A 20,562-nucleotide genomic window follows, 5' to 3' on the forward strand; every position below is an offset into this window, starting at 1 on the left:
TATTTTACTGTTCAATTCATAATTGTTTGTAATAGAATATAAATTTTATTAGTAAAGAAATGCAACGAAAAGATGTAAAATTTTATTATTAAATAAATGCAAAAAATTTCATTATTAAAAAATGCGAAAGTTTTTATTATTGAAAAAATATGAAAATTTTTATTTTAAAAGAAGCGCGAAAATTTTTATTATTGAAAAAATACGTGAATATTTATTATTGAAAACATATATAAATTCTCATTGATAAAAAGATACGTAAAATTTTATTTTAAAAAAAATGCGAAAATTCTTATTATTAAGGTTATTCACTATTTTTGTACACCCGTATACCCCCGTAGGTGGTGTGAATTTGCGTAATTTTTTAAAGACGTAAAATTTTGCAGATCCACGCCTTGTTTTAACTCCTGATGAAAGAAAACCAATACTTACCATTCGAAATTCCAAAGTTCTAGTCAGAAGGAAGAAAAGGAACGTAAATGACGTTAATTCGCAGTCTGTAATGCCGTTGTAACCCTATATTAAAAGAAACTAATCAATAAAAATCAATAAAAATAAAAAAAACCCAATTAGAAAAAAACTAACCTTTTTTGGTCTTTTGCCCTTTGTAAATTAGTTTAAAAAGCTGTTAGAAAAAAAAAAAAATATCACCGGATATCCGATGATCCATCTGGTCAATCCGGTGATACAAACGGTCCGGGATATGAACCAATTTTTTTTGTGTCGCCTTATTATTCCTATTTATAATTATATGGAACTATTTAGAAGTTGTTGTTTATATAAAACAAGACTACTAGTTGCAGTGCGTATATTTTCTTTATGTAGGGTTTTATACTATAGTTTAAGAAATAAATTCAAAATGGTACTTTTATTTATTTTAAAATTTATTTATTTGAAAATTTCCTTATATATACTATGTACAACCACGCACAAAAAAAAAAAACTTGAATTTGATTAACAATGAAAATTTTTTTTATGTCGAAAGTTCTAAAGTTGATCATTTGCTCAATTAACTTTTCATAATAAGAAAATTTTTTTTTTTATGCAAGAGGCGAAGTTTTACGTAGGCATGCATATCTATATATGTGTTTCAAAATAAAAAAGCTCAATTAACTTTTCACAAAAAATTTTTTTTTTTTATACAAGGGACGAAGTTTTACGTACAGACATGCATATTTATTTGTTTCAAAATAAAGAAAGCTTAATTAACTTTTCACAATAAAAAATATTTTTTTATTTTATGCAAGAGGCGAAATTTTACGTACTGTACAGCCATGCACATTTAATTTGTGTTTCAAATAAAAAATCTCAATTAACTTTTCATAATAAAAAAAATTTTTTTTTTATGCAGGAGGCGAAATTTTACGTACGGCCATGAATATTTGAAATGTGTTTCAATAAAAAAACTTAATTAGCTTTTCACAATAAAAAAAAAAATTCTTTTTTTATGTACGTACAACCATGCATATTTACATGTATTTTAAATGAAAAAAAAGTATATAATCACAAATGGACGATATAAAAAAAATAATTTCTTTGGTAATAAATTTATATATTTATAAACGACTACCAAATGAATGAAGTAATCGAAATCAAAATTAACAATGATGCTGACAAAATCGAAGTTGATGATGTTGATAAAATAAATTTTGCTAAAATCGATGTTGATGAAAATGATGTTGACAAAATATTTAACTTCGATGGTGAACAACATAATGGTAAACCTATTACTATGTTAGAAATATCACCAAATGAAAAATACCTTATTACTTATAGTGAAGAAGATCGTTCAATTGTCGGTTGGAATGTTGAAGATATAGATAAGGTTCAACTTAAATTTCATCAAGCTGTTAAAACTAAAGAAACGAAATATGGAATCAAAAGTTTATGCGTTTCTGATGATAAGAAACTAGCTTATATTACTGGTAGTAAACATAGTGAAGATAATACTATTGGTAAGTAAAAATTATTTGATTATGTAATTATTAAATTATGGCAATTTATATTTATTTTAATATTTTTTTAGTAATCGATATGAATAATAAAGATAAAAAAATTGCATTAAGTTTTGATGAATTTGGTTCTGCAAAGTATTGTACCTTTAATTTAAAAGGTGAATTTATTTTACATAGTGTAAAGTATACTAATGAAAATGCTGTTTCTGAAATACAAAGAATTATTAAAAAACATAAAATTATTTGGATTTATTCCACACAAACTAAAAATAACAAATTGGAATGTAAGAGATTTTACAGGATACCTGAAGATTATAAATTAATTAGTATATCAAAATATGATAAAGTTTACCTGTTTTCAAATGATTACATTTATGAATGGAATATTAATACTGAAAGAGGTGTAAAAATATTTGGTAATAATAATAAGGATAAGAATAAGGTAATAAATATTACAAAATTTATTTTCCAATCAATATTAAATTATAATTAAATATATAAATACTAATTATTTTTTAGTTTGAAACAAAAAACATCGGAATATTCAGTAATGATGAAAATTTTATTTTTCTAAAAATCAATGATAAAATTGTCATTTATTCAATTGAATTGAAAATTCCTATTGCTTCTTTGGATATAAATGATGGTAACCATTTTTAAAAAATTTTATTTATACTTTAATTATTACTCATATTAAATTATTCTTTTTTATTTAGATATTCAATTATATAATTTTATGAATCATACTGGTTTATTTCTTTTACCTTCTTTATTCTATTATACCCAAGATAAAGAAATCAAACATTGCTGGAACAATAAATACAAAACTAGGTTTAATTACACTTTATTTGATAAATCAATTGATAAACCGACTGATGAACCAACTGATGAACCAACTGATGAACCAACTGATGAATCAACTGATGATCAAACAAAGTTTGTGTTTGGATTTCGATCTAAATTTGACGAAAAGATGTCAAAAATGAACTTTTTATCCGAAAATTCTGATGAATTAAACAAAGAAAATAATAAAATTGTTGAATGTGATGAATACTTAAATGTTCATTCATTTAATCTATATACGGTTAATGTGGATACATTAATTCATTCAGGTGATTTTTTTGGAATTAAATTAACTGGAAATTTAATTGAATGGGATGTACGTATTGGTGACGGTAAAATTAAACTGGAAGTTTTCAAAAAAGGAAAATTAATTAGCACGAGAATTGAAAATTTTTATTATCCTATTAAATTTTTTATTACTTTCGACAATGATCATAAATTACTTGAGAGCTCATTATTTAATAATGATGATATTGTTATATTGACAACATTTGGTATTCTTATTTATACTTTTAGTGAAAATAACAAATCTAGTGAAAAAGACCAATCTTGTTTTTATAACAAATATGGTGAAAAGGACAAATCTATTTTTTTAAACTATTTTTATCGTTGGAAAGATAATAAAATATATTACCCAGAATCTACTTTACCATTACCAAATCATGATAGTTTTAGATTAGATGGATGGGTTTTAGATGTGATAAATAATAAGTCAAGTCTTTTGAAATATGGTGTTGAATTATTAAAATTTGCAATTAAAGAACATAAGTTAGAATTAATTGATGATATTTATAAAAAATGTATGACTTATTTTAAAGAGGATTTAATGAACAATAAGTCATTTTTAAGCATTATAACTTCTGCAATGCCATTACTAGATGAATATTATCCAGAATATATTCTAAAATATTCATCAGAAACGAATATGATCATAGATTCTTCTTTTTACAGTATAGAGCATCAAAATAAAAATTTCCATCTTTATTCTTTTTTTCAATCTCCTCAAATGGCTAATTTATCAAAATCTCTTTTATGGACAAAATACCATTATAAATTATATCATTGTAATCCAATAATAATACTTATATTGTTTATTATACAAGCTTTAATAATACTTTTAACTTTACCCCTATATTTGGCTACATTTTATATTTTATTAAAATACGATTTTATTAATAGTATTTACATTTTTGATATATTTTCTCTTATTTATTTCTATACTAAACGTAAAATTTTTAAAATTTTTAAAAAATATATAACAACGACACCAACAATTACTTTTATGATTCCTTATATTAATTTTGTTAATTATTCAAGTGATTATAAGTGGTTTTTAGAATTAATTAAACCTCAACCTAGTCCATTTACTGAAACAATAAATAGAAATATTTATAAAACATGGAATGGAGAAGCATTAATTAATTTTAAATGGAATGTTTATGGAAAATATTATTATGCAATGATTTGGATTTTATTTATGGCTTTGCTTGGATGCTTTACTACTGCTGCAACAATTTCTCAGCAATATATTAATGAAGAAGTTAGACAACAACTTTTTATTGCTTCGATTATACTTGGATTTATTCATCTGATTTTAGAAATTCGTCAATTTTTTTATAATATTACTAAGTGGTTCTATAATTTTTGGAATATTTTTGGTAAATATAAATGTTTAATTTATTTTACAATATTTTAAGAAAATAAAATTAATTATATAATATTTTAATATTGTAGATATAATTGCTTATGTCCTTTCAATTTACACTTCTATTTATTGGCTTCAAACAAATGATAAGAACAATAATATGTATCTAATTCAATTGCTTTCTTTTTCATGCTTATTTTTGGATATAAAATTTTTGTTATTTTTTAGAGCATTTGAATATTTTGGTGTATATTTTGCAATAATTATTAGTGTTGGAAAAAAGATTTTTTCTTTTTTATTAGTCTTATTCATTATTATAATAAGTTTTGCACATGCATTTTATATTTTATTATCACCAAAATCTAAATTTTCACTTGATCAATATAATACAAATAGTAATGATGATCCAAATAATCCTTGGAATTTAGCTCCTAGTTATAGTCAAGTTGATAATAATGGAAATATAAATTCCAATCCACTTATGATGATTCAAATTCCTGATGGAAATACAAACATGTTTATAGATATTAAAACTTCCCTTTTTGCTATATATTTATTTTTAATAGGTATATTTAAATTTTTCATAATTATGTAAATATACATAAATATTTTCTAATATTTTTAAGCAATTCTTCTTATCAATAGGTGATTCAAGTGCATTATCCAATTGGACGTATACAGAAAATCCATCAATTTCAGTATTGATTGTTTTGTTTTCCCTTTTAGTTGTTGTATATCTTATGAACTTGTTAATTGGATTACTCAATATAGCAATTGAAGAAGATAATAATAGAGTCTCATATTTGATGCAAAAGGCAGAGGTAAATAATATTATCATTAATCATTCCATTTCTGTAAATATACTAATATATCTCGATTTTATTTTTAAAGATTTTGGCTGAGATTGAGTTATTTTACCTATTACCACATCAGAAACGTTGGCATACATGGTTTCCTGAAGTAATGTATGTAATTTTACTTTTAAAAAAACTTTGTTATGGTCTTATTAATTATTCGAATTTGTTTTTTAAGACATTATTATGCCGATGTTGATAAAGCTCGAGTAGAAATTAAAAGATTGATTAAAGAGGGTGAATGGGATACTAAGGAATTCACAGAGTTGCGGAAAAATTTATTCGAAGTACTTCAAATTGAATATAATTCTATTGACAATGAGGCAATATTGGAGCAATTAAAAATTGACAATGAGGTAATATTGGAGAAATTAAAATCTCATGAGAAATTATTGAAAGAAAATAATAATGAGTTGGAGAAATTAAAATCTCATGATGAAAAATTAGATAAATTAGATAAATTAGATAAATTAGATAAATTAGAGGAATTAGAGAAATTATTGAAAGAAATACGCGCAAAATAATTTTTAATATTATGTTAGTTTTATAATTCAGTTTGTAATTTAAATAATTCTTTTTTATATGGCTTATCCAAATATTAAATATATATATTCTTTTTTTTTACTTAGAATTATTTAAACACTAATGTTAATGAATATTTAAAAAAATTCTTAGTTCATAATTTAAATAAATCTTGATTTTTCTTAACTTATCCAATTATTAAATATAAATTGCATATAAGTATCTCCAATTTACGAAATCAAAATAAATAATGTAAAATTTTTTATATTCATCTTCAAGACAGTGTTGATGACATTAAAGTAATTAAAACTTCATTAGCTCCATAATTTCTAAATTAAATGAAAGCTTTTTTTTGATAATGACAGATTGTTAACATAAAAATCTCATAGGGTGATTCCATGGGTTGATTTTGAATATACATATTTTTTTTGAGTAGCTACCATAAATATTTAATATATCAACGTAATAAGAGATTGGAAAAATATATTTATTAATACATTTATTAATAATAGAATTATTATGATTTAGGAGAATCAGTTAAATCAAAAAAATTTTTTTTTTTATGATAATAAATAAATATTTCATTTGGTAAAAAACTTTTTTCTTTTTCTTTCTTTTTTTTTTTGAGGAAAAGTAGAATACCTTTTAGTATTTATGAAAAGAAGAAATTTTTTAAACATTTAAATAAGAAAAATTATACAATAATAAGGAATCGAACCGGCTTTAGACAAACCCTCAAATGCTGAAAAAATTCGTCATAAATTCTTTTTATTGGTTAAATTATACGTAATAGCTAGACGCAAAACTATTGGTAGATTTAACATATTGATTGGACATCTGACAGTTCTGATCACGGATCATAAAAAAAATAATAATGTATGATATCTAAAATTCTTTAAGTTCATCTATAATAATATGGGAAAAATTGTGTTATGACATAAATAATAATAAAGTTGTATTTACTTAATACAATGTTTTAAAATAAAAGCCTATTTATAAATTTATTAAATATTGGCATAAAAAAATATATATATATATTTTTTATTGGAATTTTACAATAAAAAAAAATCTAATTAATTTTATATAAATTGTAAAATTAGATTCACGTGGCACGAAAAAAGTTGGAACGTAGCCCATGATCATAATTACTCTTCCTCTTTCTTGAAATAACCTTGAACCCGTTGCTTTTCATCACCGGTTTCTTCTCATCTTCCACCTATCCTTTAACAAACCAACTATAACCTCCATTACCCGCTTCACATTTTTATGCAAATCCTTTTCTTCTTCCGAACTTTCTTCCAAAGCAGACTCGACAAACCGGATATTGAGTGGATTTCTACTCGTGCAAGAAATTACGTCTGGAGTATAAAGGAGAAAATGCCATTAGTGTTGTATGGTGATCGGTTTGTTGTGATCATCACCGTTGGCCGGAATTATCAATTTTTACCGGCACTATATTTTTTTAATGCTGGTCGATCGTCATAATTTCAGTCACCGGTGAACTGTGATATTGCCATATTTAAATTATGTTTTCATATTTCACAAATTAATATAAGATTTAATTATTACTAATTATTCTTTGAAATTTTTCTCTAACGTCTCACATCTGATAACTGGTTAACGCGTTAAGTAGGACTCCATGTTCTTATATTTTATTTATTTTTAATATAAATTTGGTACATTGATTCTCTTAGCATAATTTTGACGAGGGAGAGTTTTTTTTTATGATCGTTTAAAATCTAAATTAAATTATAAATTTATGATAAAAATTGATCATTGAGATTTAATACTATTATAAAATAATAAAATAAAAACTGTTACAATAAAATATATAAAAAATTAACTATTTAATTTTACACAAAATATTTTATAACATTAAATACATATTTAATTCTGTTACTATTGAATCCCGTGATTTTATATGAAGTCATATGACATAAATTAGATCTGAGTTAGTTTTATCAAAAATTTAGACTGTGTTCTTGATTAAAATGTGTATGTAGTATATTAAAGTACTTTAATATGTCTTAGTCAACTATAATAGATGTTAATAAAAATAATAAAGATTTCTATTATTTCTATTGTATATTTAATTAAATCTCCTAAATAGATATGAGGAGTTAAAAATTAAACAGATAATCAATTAGACTCTGACAAAAGTAGAAATTAAACAGGTATCGGTGATTAGATATTGATCTGAAAAAATAGATGATATGATTGATATCTGTTTAACTACTTTTTTGTGTTAATTTTTACTTTTTTGGTTAATTTCTACTTTTTTGTGTTTAAATTTCTACTTTTTTATGTCTTAGATTATGATATACTACTTTCACTACAGATTTTATTAATTAGACACAGATCCAAAATATAACAAAAGTAGAAATTCGGTAATTAAATATTAATCTGAAAAATAGAGATTAATAGATATTGTTAGATCCGAAATATAACTAAACAGTTATCGGTAATTAAATATTAATCTGAAAAATTGAGATTAAATAGATATCGTTAGATCCGAAATATAACTAAACAGTTGTCGGTAATTAAAGATTAATCTGAGAAATAGAGATTAAATAGTTAAACACTGATCCGAAATATAAAAAAGTAAAAATTAAACAGATGTCACTAATTAGAAACCGGATATAGCATACTTACATCTTAAAAATTATGTATCTTCACTAGTTAACATTTTTGTATAAATAAAAGGTATTTAAAGCAATAAAAAGTAGATTTTTTTTCGTAAATTACTTTCATATTTTTTTTCTCAAAAGATCATGTCTAGTGAAAGGTTCTTGAGACATCAACTCATTTCCTACTTAAGGGAAAAGAAAAATAAGTCGTATCGCAGTTTTCTCCTTCATTACAGAAAAGAAATCAGCGAATATTTTTTGCATACCTCAGTAATGTCTTGGAGAGATCACGACAATACATGGTCCCAGTTCTTCTTATTAGAGGCCAAGAGGTTGTTAAATGAAAACAACTTTGATACATTAGAATATAAGGTGCGTCTTTTTATTTTGCAATGAGAGGGTAACTCCTGGTCGAGTCCAGCGTGTCGTTGCTCAGGAGAATTACTGTGCTGGGATTGCTGGTAACCACCCCAGCTTGCACTGTACAGGCGTCCTCACGTTGTCGTTGATAAAAGTCTACTAATCTTGGATGAGAGATTGGTCATGTACCTTCCTTTATCACTAAATAAATAGCGCATTCTGCTAATATTAGCTTCCTTTTATTAGGTTAGAGTAGAACGATGCAATGATGGTCTAAAGAATTACTGGGAGGAAATAATACAAGAGTGTGAGAAGGTAAACAATCTGATTCATAATTTTAAAAACTTTCTTCATTCTTCAGGAATTCTTAAAGATTTTTTCGTGTGTATTTTATCTGTTAACCAATATCTATTATATCCATAGAAACAAGAACTTATCTCATACGAAAGTGAAAGGGATCGTCTTCTTCATTTACTTTCTGAAGTAAATGAAAAAATTAATATAACGAAGGCAGAACTTACCAGATTTTCTAGCTTAGGTAATAATTCTGATTTAATTTCTGATAATGGATCAGAAATTCAGTCTGGTATCGGAGGTGATCTGTATGAGGATATTAATGGAGACCCTAGTGGTGATACTGAAATGAACACTGAAGATAGTATTTCCTCAGACAACGATTCTTCTAGAAAGAAGAATCGTCGTAATCTTGTTCGAGTTAACTATAATTGCGGTTCTCCACCAAGAAAACGCAGAAAAACTAGGCCTGTAAGTCTTATAATTATAAATTAATGACAATCTCATTCACAAAGTGATAAAGATTTTTTACTCTAAATATATAGGCCTCACGACGATCAACGCCACGACAGTCACCATGTACATCATTACCGTCCACGCCGACAGATCCCTCTCATACAGATTTTCCCGATGATGAGAACCTAAGGTGCACAAATTGCCCCGTTCATTGCCCTAATAGCTCTTAGATAATTTTTTTAAATAAGCTCGCAATTAAATATAAAGTAAAAAGTTGCTAATCTACTTTTAATTAAATTTAAAAATTATTTAACTTACTTCATATTTAATTGCGAGTTTATTTAAAAAAATTATCTAACTTCTAAAATCATATTTTTTTAGTTTTATCAAATTTACGGTGTACCGTTTGGACAAAAAGTGCCAAAATTTCATCTCTTATAATAATTGTTTAATAAAAATATTTGCATATTATTTTATCTTCCTCAATTAAATACTATTTTCTCATATACAAATTTAAGCATCGTTTTCTCATAATTTTCAGAGAAATATTTAAAATATTTTAATTTGAAAGTGCATTAAAAAATTGATTTATAAACTGATTTAACTCAGTGAGTGATTTACGGGAAATGGGATAATAAAAAACAAAGTTGGGAAAGGACACTTCAACACGTTGAAGTTACATTGGAGTTTATAATTTATATAACCATTAATTTGTTGTTAAAATTGGCTTATTATTAGATTGCGTCACATTATAAAGTTGGCGGAGGCGCAGTTATTATGCTTTACGGAATAACACAAGACTCAGACACAAAGAATTATATGATAGTTTTGGAATATGCTTTAATGGCGGTTTACGTAACTTATTATTTTATTATTTTTTGTTAACTAATTATTAACCATATTAAATTCCTAATTATAAACAAAAAACTATCTTTAATTTACTTAGTATTACATTATAATACTAAATTTTCTATTTAAACAAACCGGTGAGAAGCAACGGGTAACTGCTATTAATGATTTGACGTTTGAATTTGGATTAATTAAGGAGTTGTGAATAAATAATTATCGATTAATTTATTAATATTTATATGAAAATACTTCAAATATTTTTATTTATTATAAATTATTTCTTATTATTTTATATTACGTCTTATAACAGTTGAACAATTAAATGTATTAAAATTTGTTCATTTCATTTATTATTATTCTTTTGATACTCATTTTACTCGAATAAATTATTAATTAACTAAACCATTTGAATTACAATCTTTATTCAAAAATCTGGTGATAATTTAGTAGAGAAGTCCGGATATGGATTTAATCTATTATTAAATTAACAATTTCTTCAATTAATTAATTATAAAATATTGTAAAAATATCAATTTTTTTTTGATTTTTATGATAATTTTGTAAATATATTTAATATAATATCTTATTTCTTTATTAATAATAAAAAAAAATTGAAAAAAAAAATTGGGGGGAAAGAAAAAGATAAAGAAATTTCCGAAAAAAAAGGAATCGAAAAAAACAAGTACCGAAAAAAAATTCTGAAAAGACAATAATTCGGTCTAAAAAATTTTTTTAAATAAAAAAAAAAAATTTTTCAGTTTGGGAAAAAAAATTAAACCTAAACGGGAAAAGAATGAGAAAAAAAATTAATAAAAAAAAAATTCCGATTAAGGTAAAATTCATTAACTGAAATTGGATTAGTTGATTGGAATGCACACGGATCAAATAGTTTTTGACCATAAATAGATTAGACGGAGGCATGTTACGGTTTTAATTATATGACGTGGGATTTCAAGTTACATAATTCAAATTATTTATGCGGAAGTTACTCTTTCCCCCTTTTTTTCTTTTTATTAGTATTCTGCAGTAAACACTAGTTTTACTTTTTTTTCGTTATCTGTCGATAACGACAGGGGAGGGAGCTCGCCCACCAGTGGCTTCGGAGACGTAAAGATATTTTAACACCAATAACCAAGGGACTATGAGTTATTTTCCTCGAGCAGACGGAAATTTTTTTACCTCACAATATGACAGTTACGACAACTATGAAGACTTCGAAGTCGATATTGAATCTTCCGAGATAACTTATCTCAATAATGACACTCAACCCGAAGAAACTATTTCTTCTCCCACTTTCCTTGATACTTCTTAGAGTGGAAAATTCTTTTCTCATTTCGTTCAAGAATTTCACGTGACCAAAAATTAAAAACAGGTTATAACAAGATTTACGAATTTAGGCGTTCCAAAAGTTTCTTTTTTGAGATTGCCAATCACACCAATGAAATTCACTTAAGGGTACACACGAACGACTATCTCATGTCTTCTAACCCGATTAGATATAAAAAAATATTTTAATTCGTAGAAAATTATTGGAGCGTATTCCCCTTATCAAATCACGTGGACAGAAATTTGATTGTCGCAATCGTACGTCGAAGACCTTTTTCAACCTTTCGTACAAAAGATACCGATTTTATTTCTTTCATGTAATTTTATGGTCACTCACGAATTTAATCCCGATCAGCATCATATACTCCTTGTCCGATTATAATGTCAAGGTAGACACGCTTGCGGAGTTCATTTATCACAAGCGTTCAATGAAATTGTAGTTCGCAGTGAAAAAGAAAAATTGGGCAACATTCCTGCTGATTTTGTTAATAACAAAGCTTCACATGCCAATCTTCTCTATAATCAATGGCATCCGGACGGACTAAACACGTCCTATCTAAAAGATTGGGTATATCTTATAATGAAACATTTCACGCTCATGACGCGAATTCTGGTATGAAACTTGGCAACAAGCATATGTATCGGAAGGCCTTCAGTACACGCCTAGTGCCAACCCTCGCACAAAAAAGAAACAAAAAAACGTTTTGAACGTTCCTGCAGAAGGATTTTTAATAAGACAAAACTGCAGCCAGGTGCCACTCATAAGTTGGCGGATAAGTTATCCATTGCTAAAAAATATCTGTTTTTATTTCTTGGATCTCAGTATGTTCACAAACCGATCAAATATTTGAAATACAAGCAAGCTCGGGTTGCTCCTAATGCTAATGATTACCGTTTTTAAATTCTTGACTTCATTGAAAAACATGAACGTCAACTTATTTCCTGTGGTAACAAGTTAACTACTGTTATACCTGTAGAATCTCCAATTCCGATATCTCCAATACACACGGTTGCGCCTTTTAATCCAATAACGGATATGTTTATTTCTCACTAGTATTGGGATATTATACCGCCTGATCCGATATACGCCGATGATGGCACGATTGGCACGACAAAATTCAGCATGTCGAATTTTAATGATTTTTGAATGGCACGTTCATTGTTCCTGGATCACGTGAATGGTTCATGTGTATACAGATTGGATTTACGTACTGAAGACGAACGTCGTAAAAAAGCTCAGATCGCTAAAAGGGAACGATTAGATCGAGAACAACATTTAGAAATAGAGGCTGCTAAACAAGCTGATATAGTTCAAAAGAAAGAAAAAGCCGCACTCATCGGCACAAGTTGGAAACACGTTGAATCGCGCAGTAGAATGATGTTTAAATATATTAGACTTAACGATATGTTTCATGCAGCCATGACGCGTATTCGAGAAAAACAATTGCAAAACCTAGGTAATACCAAAGTTCAAAAGGCACTACGCAAAGAAATGAATGGTTTTCTCAAATCATTTCCTAGCTTCTGGTGGGACAAATCACTATACGAAGACTGCACGTGAAGATGATCCATACGCTTCTCCGTTCACCTCAGAGGATACGAAAGTCCTCGAATTTCAGCCCAATAAGCGCGATGTTGATAGTAATTATAATCTTCCTTCGCATCGCAGTTTAATTAAACAGAAACGGCTATGCCCTGATTTGATGACTCCACGGTAGCGGGCCCGTCGAATAGTTTAAAACTACTTAATTTACTTTTCCTTTTACTTTACTTTATTTTCTTTTTTGGAGTCGGATATCCTTTCAGTTTACATATAGATTTTCTATTTCTAGGTTCGATTTTTTACCTTATGGGTTTGGTTAAATTTTACCAATTTAGAATAGTGTGAACCATTCCACCTATGACAATATTTACAGGTGGCGGCTTTTTGCCGAAAGGAAAATACGGATCATTAATTTTACTTTGATTGCTTTCCTGAAGTCTAATTTCGGTTGCGTCATTAGATAGGCCTTTTTCTTTTAATTCTAGTTAGGGCCCTTAACGTTTGTCGGGGGGTGAAACTACTATATTGTGTGTTTTTTATATTATCTTAATAGTCTTTAATAACCAATGTATAGTTCCTGACTATCAATAAATAAATAAATCAAATTATTTATGCGGAGACTAATCCAAACGTCAGACAAATTTTTTTAGTTATATAGATTAAGTTTGAAGATATGGTTGGGAATATAAACTTGTTGATTTACGTTGAATTGCAAAAGGGCTTAACCAAATTCACGCAAGTGGACTTATTCATTGAGACCTACTGTATATATAGGAAATATAGTTCATAATGCCACCGCTTGTATAACTGATATGGGATTATGTAAGTCAGCAAATTATAATGAACTAGAAAATACAAAAAAATGTATTTATGGTATGTTACCTTTAAGAGATAAAGTTATACAAAATCTGGTGATATTTGTATGAAGTATTTTTCGAATTACCTCCATTTCGTGATTTAGACATGATCAATTGGCAATAAAAATCTGCTGAGGTCTTGGACCAAGGTTTAGAGATGGAGAAGTAAATAAATGAAGCATATGAATTCAATCATAATTTAATATTAACCACTAGCAAAGAGCTTTCTTTGGGTTATCATATGAACACATTCTGAAGCTATTATGCAAGTAGATTACTTGACTTCGTCCGAACCATAAAATTCAGATGATTATTACGAACAATGCGATAATATAATTAGCAGAAAATTTTCAGGTATCAATTGTTGATTCTTTTTTTTTACTATTACTGAAAACACTAATATTCTATTTTTCATTAGAATCTTTACAAATTGATATTTATCAATTGAATACTAAAGGTGGTAGGTTTTTGATTGTATAGTAACTTCATATAAAAGTATTAACGGTTAATTTTATTTTTATAAAACAAATAGATGAAGACAAGGGGAAAAATGGAAATGTTTCCATAATGATGGATTAAAAAAATTCTTATTTCTGCTGACACTTGATCTCCAAATAACGTTAAATTTCCATATCAATAAGAGTGAAAAACATGACAGAGTTAATTATACGAAGGAGGGAGAGTTCCTGTTGACTTTTTTTTCTTTATTCTCCTGACATTTCTTCCCTTAATCAGCAGAAAGTGAACAAAATTGTTAACAAATCAGGACCCCGAGCAATACTGAAAAAGGTAACAATCAAGTTTGCATAGAATATACTAAAATAATTTGTAGATCTTTTCTACGACATAAGTTTAAATTAATTGAGAGTGAAATAAAGAAATGGTATTTAGGTAGTGCTTCGATCCGGATGAAAACTTGAATATTTTCATGTGACGATTATGGCTGAGAAAGATTATGAATTTCAGATTTAAATAGACTATAATTTAAACCAACATTAAAGTATTATTATCCCAAAAATTTATACTAATTCTGGCCAAACTAGTGAAATTTAATGAAATTCAATCCGGATGAAAATCTGGGTAAAACCGCTACGGATCGAAGCACTATATTTAGGGATAGTTAAAATGTCCATTGTGTTTTGTTACAGTTATTACCATTTTATCTACTTTTTCTGGATAATGCCAGCCAGAGTTTTGTGACATCTTTAAATCATCTTCTGGTATTATGCGTCTCCGACCAGAATTAAGATAAATAGAGTAAATGTGCGCTGATGACTTGTTACCTCTTTATGTATCGCTCGGGGTCCTAACAAATCGCAGTTATATTTGGACGCAATATACTCCTAATCAATTTTGTCATAACTATTATTTTTTATTATCCATTATTGCTATTTATGTATTTTATTATTTTTAACAATACAAGATCAAATAAAAAAACTATCGATCGTCTCAACTACGAGATTACCGCTTCATTATAACTTTACTATAACACCAATATCAACAATAAAATAATATCTCGTCTATATCTCACATATCACAAACAGAAACTTGATAAGTATGTTGAAAAATGATGCCATATATTATAATAATAAAGATGTTTGTGAAATCAGGAAACAGAAATTCTTCTGCGTCATGAGAAAGTGCTATGTCCACTTTATACTTTATCTTTCACAATCAGAAAATAAAAGCAGCAAAGCTGAAAGTGTCTTATGTGGCTTTCCACTGACCAATTATGTCACTTTTAAAATTTTCTGGAGTCATCAACAGAAAAAATAGAGGGCAAGAAAAATCATATATATGGCTGCTGCAGAATGCAGATATCGATTGCAGATATCAATAACAATTAACAAACTATGAGACCGTATACCTTGCTTTATTTTTTTAGGATAATTACTTTGAATAAATCCTTACTTTTATTTATCATAATTAGTTGGAAAGAATATTTCCGATAACATTAAACAACTAACCGGATTAGCTCAGTTTCTTACAATAAGTTTCTTACAGTAAGTTCTTTACATTGTCACATTTTCCCTATTTGAGTCCAGAAAATCTCCGAATGCTTAAAAATTAAATTAATATGGCACTTTAACCGTCACTTCACAAGTAATTAAATGAGATCTTTGAACTTTGCAGACTTTTTGCAGATTGATATAAAGTCATGGGAAGATGATAATTATAATTAATTATTAAGGCAGATTTACAACATTCGCTCCTAATGGGACGATTATTCGACAAACAAGGAAGTATTAATGGTTTGAAACTATCCAATTGAATTAGGGTTTATCTTTGAGATATTGCTGTTTGCAAAGTAAATAAATTATTGTAGAGTAAAAAAATAGACAATAGCCTTTTCCTATTCGGTAATCTGTCGTATTCTCTGAAATATAGTGTTACAATCTTTTTTTTATATTTTTAAAATAAGAATTCTAAATCTAAGAGTATACCGCCCACCCTTTTTCTTTCTTCATTTTTTTTTCATTAAAAAAAAAGTATTTATGTATTACTCAAAATAATCAATATTACTTTATTTACACTCAATTTATTCAAAAAGATTTTCTTCATTTTGCAATATCTACAAAAAATTTTACGTATTACTCAATAATCAATATACAGTATACTATATTATATAATATAAAATTTATCAAAATAAAAAAAAACGTGTTACCGCAATAAAATTTATTTTTTTCATAAAAATTTTACGTGTTACTCAAAATTAATATATTTCGCAAATATATTTCGCAAAATTTATTTTTTTCATAAAAATTTTACACGTTACTCAATCAGTATATTTTGTAATATAAAAATTTATTTCTATCAACTTTTTATTTTTTACTCATTTACTCAATCAAATTTTATAATTTACATTTTACATAATAAACTAGAAATTGCGTTTTGTGGGGGACTTCGTCCCCCATTGTTTAATTTTGTGTATTGAAATGTTGATATCAAATCAAGTTGCATTTTACTGGCGTTTATAAAATGCTCTAACAGAAAAAATTTAATTTTTTTTTTTTGATTCAAATTATTTAATGACAAGTGACAACTAACATTATCATATTTATTAAAAGCATTTATTAAAAGTATTTACAAAAAAAAAATAATAATAATTTACTGTATGCTAATAATTAAAATTCCACCTTTACTAAAAATTTACATGTTGTTAATGGTTTGGATATTGGTTCCAGTTGGTTCGATTCCAACAGACAACAAATAAAGGTAAGAAATTCCATAGAAGCTAAAGTCCTACAAAAATCGTGCATTATTCATAAAAGATCTACTATTGGGATTCAGGTGCTGATTTCCCTACAAAAAGAAAAAGTAACATTAAAAATAATAAAAATAAAGCTTTTTTTAAAGTTTTGAATCAAAACTTACTTATGGTATCCAAATTGGAGTCAATTTCCTTAAAAAGAAAATTCTGGAGCATTCTTTGAATCTCACAGATCCAAAGATATCGCAGCTGAAACCTAGAAAATAAAGAAAGAGTCAAATTAAAAAACAATTTTTATTAAAGAAGTTTTGAAAAGAAAATGAAACTTACCGATCCAAAGCCCAATGAGATGTCGCAGCCATTACCTATAAAATAAAATAAAATAAAATAAAATTAAAAATCTTTTTTAAAGTTTCAAAAAGAAAGCAAAACTTCAATACTCACCTATCCAAAGCCCAAGGATATTACAACCGATAACTACAAAATAAAAAAACAAATAAATAAAATTAAAAAAAATTTTTAAAGTTTTGAAAAGAAAACAAAACTTTGAAATTTACCTTTAAATCAAATGCATAAGAACTGAAAGCCGAAATCTACAAAAATAGAAGAAAAAAAAATTAAAATAAATTAATTTATCTTAAAAAAAGTTTCAGCTCTTTCGCTCTGAAACTTACCTATATATCAAATACCCAAGAACAAAAAGCCGAAACCTACAAAATAGAAGAAAAAAAAAATTAAATAAATAATTTATTTAAAAAAAGTTTTGGTTCTTTCACTCCGAAACTCACCTATATATAAACGTCCAAGAACTGAAAGCCAAAACCTACAAAATAAAAAAACAAGTAAATTAAAAAAAATATTTTTTAAAAAAGTTTCAAAGTTTTCACTTCGAAACTCACCAATATCAAATGCCCAAGAACTGAAAGCCGAAATCTACAAAATAGAAGAAAAAATTAAAATAATCATCTATTTTAAAAAGGCTTCAGCTCATTCGCTTCAAAACTTACTTATATATCAAACTTCCAAGAACCGAAAGCTGAAACCTACAAAATAGAAGAAAAAAAAATTAAAATTAATTTATTTTAATAAAAATTTTGGCTCTTTCGCTCCAAAACTCACCTATATATCAAACATCCAAGAACCGAAAGCTGAAATCTACAAAATAGAAGAAAAAAAAAATTAATTTATTTTAAAAAAAGTTTAGGCTTTTTCGCTTCGAAACTCACCAATAACAAACGTCTAAGAACCGAAAGTTGAAACCTACAAAATAAAAAAAAAAATAAGTAAATTAAAAAATTTTTTTTTTTAAAAAATTTCAAAGGTTTCGCTTCGAAACTTACCAATATTAAACGCCCAAAAACTGATAGCCGAAATCTACAAAATAGAAGAAAAAAAAATCAAAATAAATAATTTATTTTAAAAAAAGTTTTGGCTCTTTCGTTCTGAAACTCGCCTATATATTTAACACCAAGAACCGAAAGCTGAAATCTACAAAATAGAAGAAAAAAAAGATTAAAATAAAGGATCATTTTAACGCTCACCAGAGGTGAAATTCACCGGAGGTGATTTTTGCCAGATCACGTGATTTATAATTATTTTTATTAAAACTCGTTTTTGAACAAAGTACAATTTTTAATTTTTAACATCTCTAATTATAACACAATGCATATATACAGTATAATACATTATTGGTACTAATTGTTAAATAATCAAATGATTTAATAAACTTGAATAGATAATGAAGGAGTGAAGGTAATGATAAAAGAATGAAAATAATAATGAAAATGTAAAAAGAGTGAAAATGATGATAAGAGAGCAAAAGTAATGATAAAGAAACGAAAATATGATGAAAACATGTAAAGAAACAAAATAGATAATGAGGGAGTGAAAATGATGATGAAAACACGTAAAGAAACAAAATAGATGATGAGAGAGTAAAAATGATGATGAAAAAACGTAAAGGGACAAAATAGATGATGAGGGAGTGAAAATGATGATGAAAAAACGTAAACAAACAAAATAGATGATGAAGGAGTGAAAATGATGATGAAAAAATATAAAGGGATGAAACAGATGATGAGGGAGCGAAAATAATGATGAAATAACGTAAACAAACAAAATAGATGATGAAGGAGTGAAAATGATGATGAAAAAATATAAAGGGACAAAATAGATGATGAGGGAGCAAAAATAATGATGAAATAACGTAAAGGGACGAAATAGATGATGAGGGAGTGAAAATGATGATGAAAAAACATAAACAAACAAAATAGATGATGAAGGAGTGAAAATGATGATTAAACAACGTAAACAGATAAAATAGATGATGAAGGAGTGAAAATGATGATCAAAAAATGTAAAGGGACGAAATAGACGATGAGGGAGTGAAAATGATGATGAAAAAACGTAAACAAACAAAATAGATGATGAGGGAGTGAAAATGATGATTAAAAAACGTAAACAGATAAAATAGATGATGAGGGAGCGAAAATAATGATGAAATAACGTAAACAAACAAAATAGATGATGAAGGAGTGAAAATGATAATGAAAAAATATAAAGGGACGAAATAGATAATGAGGGAGCAAAAATAATGATGAAATAACGTAAAGGGACGAAATAGATGATGAGGGAGTGAAAATGATGATGAAAAAACATAAACAAATAAAATAGATGATGAAGGAGTGAAAATGATGATTAAACAACGTAAACAGATAAAATAGATGATGAAGGAGTGAAAATGATGATCAAAAAATGTAAAGGGACGAAATAGACGATAAGGGAGTGAAAATGATGATGAAAAAACGTAAACAAACAAAATAGATGATGAAGGAGTGAAAATGATGATGAAAAAATATAAAGGGACGAAATAGATGATGAGGGAGCGAAAATAATGATGAAATAACGTAAACAAACAAAATAGATGATGAAGGAGTGAAAATGATGATGAAAAAATATAAAGGGACGAAATAGATGATGAGGGAGCAAAAATGATGATGAAAAAATGCAAAGGGACGAAATAGATGATGAGGGAGCGAAAATAATGATGAAATAATGTAAACAAACAAAATAGATGATGAAGAAGTGAAAATGATGATGAAAAAATGTAAAGGGACGAAATAGATGATGAGGGAGCGAAAATAATGATGAAATAACGTAAAGGGACGAAATAGATGATGAGGGAGTGAAAATGATGATGAAAAAACATAAACAAACAAAATAG

The 20,562-nt window shown here is 26.8% G+C and overlaps 4 protein-coding genes across 4 annotated transcripts; 3 read left to right on the plus strand and 1 right to left on the minus strand.

Annotated features, from left to right (window-relative positions):
- Nucleotides 1-1,570: 1,570 nt before the first annotated feature.
- On the plus strand, nucleotides 1,571-5,818 carry OCT59_024662 (uncharacterized protein; the record flags this gene model as incomplete). Its single annotated transcript, XM_066133112.1, has 9 exons — nucleotides 1,571-1,952; nucleotides 2,024-2,394; nucleotides 2,472-2,598; nucleotides 2,669-3,859; nucleotides 4,530-4,602; nucleotides 4,837-5,006; nucleotides 5,212-5,261; nucleotides 5,332-5,405; nucleotides 5,473-5,818. The coding sequence occupies 9 exons, from the start codon at nucleotides 1,571-1,573 to the stop codon at nucleotides 5,816-5,818; spliced, it is 2,784 nt and encodes a 927-aa protein (XP_065991589.1).
- Nucleotides 5,819-8,716: 2,898 nt separating this feature from the next.
- Nucleotides 8,717-9,783, plus strand: OCT59_024663 (uncharacterized protein; the record flags this gene model as incomplete). Its single annotated transcript, XM_025311941.2, has 4 exons — nucleotides 8,717-8,815; nucleotides 9,050-9,118; nucleotides 9,227-9,568; nucleotides 9,643-9,783. 4 exons carry the CDS (start codon nucleotides 8,717-8,719, stop codon nucleotides 9,781-9,783), a joined length of 651 nt encoding a protein of 216 aa, XP_025166841.2.
- Nucleotides 9,784-12,875: 3,092 nt separating this feature from the next.
- OCT59_024664 (uncharacterized protein) lies at nucleotides 12,876-13,446 on the plus strand (the record flags this gene model as incomplete). The annotated part of the gene is made up of 2 exons (XM_025328403.2): nucleotides 12,876-13,185; nucleotides 13,250-13,446. 2 exons carry the CDS (start codon nucleotides 12,876-12,878, stop codon nucleotides 13,444-13,446), a joined length of 507 nt encoding a protein of 168 aa, XP_025166840.2.
- Nucleotides 13,447-17,405: 3,959 nt separating this feature from the next.
- OCT59_024665 (uncharacterized protein) lies at nucleotides 17,406-19,025 on the minus strand (the record flags this gene model as incomplete). The annotated part of the gene is made up of 13 exons (XM_066133128.1): nucleotides 17,406-17,431; nucleotides 17,504-17,595; nucleotides 17,670-17,704; nucleotides 17,808-17,816; nucleotides 17,897-17,918; nucleotides 18,029-18,049; nucleotides 18,128-18,162; nucleotides 18,239-18,272; nucleotides 18,347-18,382; nucleotides 18,459-18,494; nucleotides 18,587-18,599; nucleotides 18,680-18,713; nucleotides 19,014-19,025. 13 exons carry the CDS (start codon nucleotides 19,023-19,025, stop codon nucleotides 17,406-17,408), a joined length of 405 nt encoding a protein of 134 aa, XP_065991590.1.
- Between the last annotated feature and the right edge of the window lie 1,537 nt (nucleotides 19,026-20,562).

Source organism: Rhizophagus irregularis, chromosome 5 (genome assembly GCF_026210795.1).
Source record: "Rhizophagus irregularis chromosome 5, complete sequence".
Classification (NCBI taxonomy): Eukaryota; Fungi; Glomeromycota; class Glomeromycetes; order Glomerales; family Glomeraceae; genus Rhizophagus; species Rhizophagus irregularis.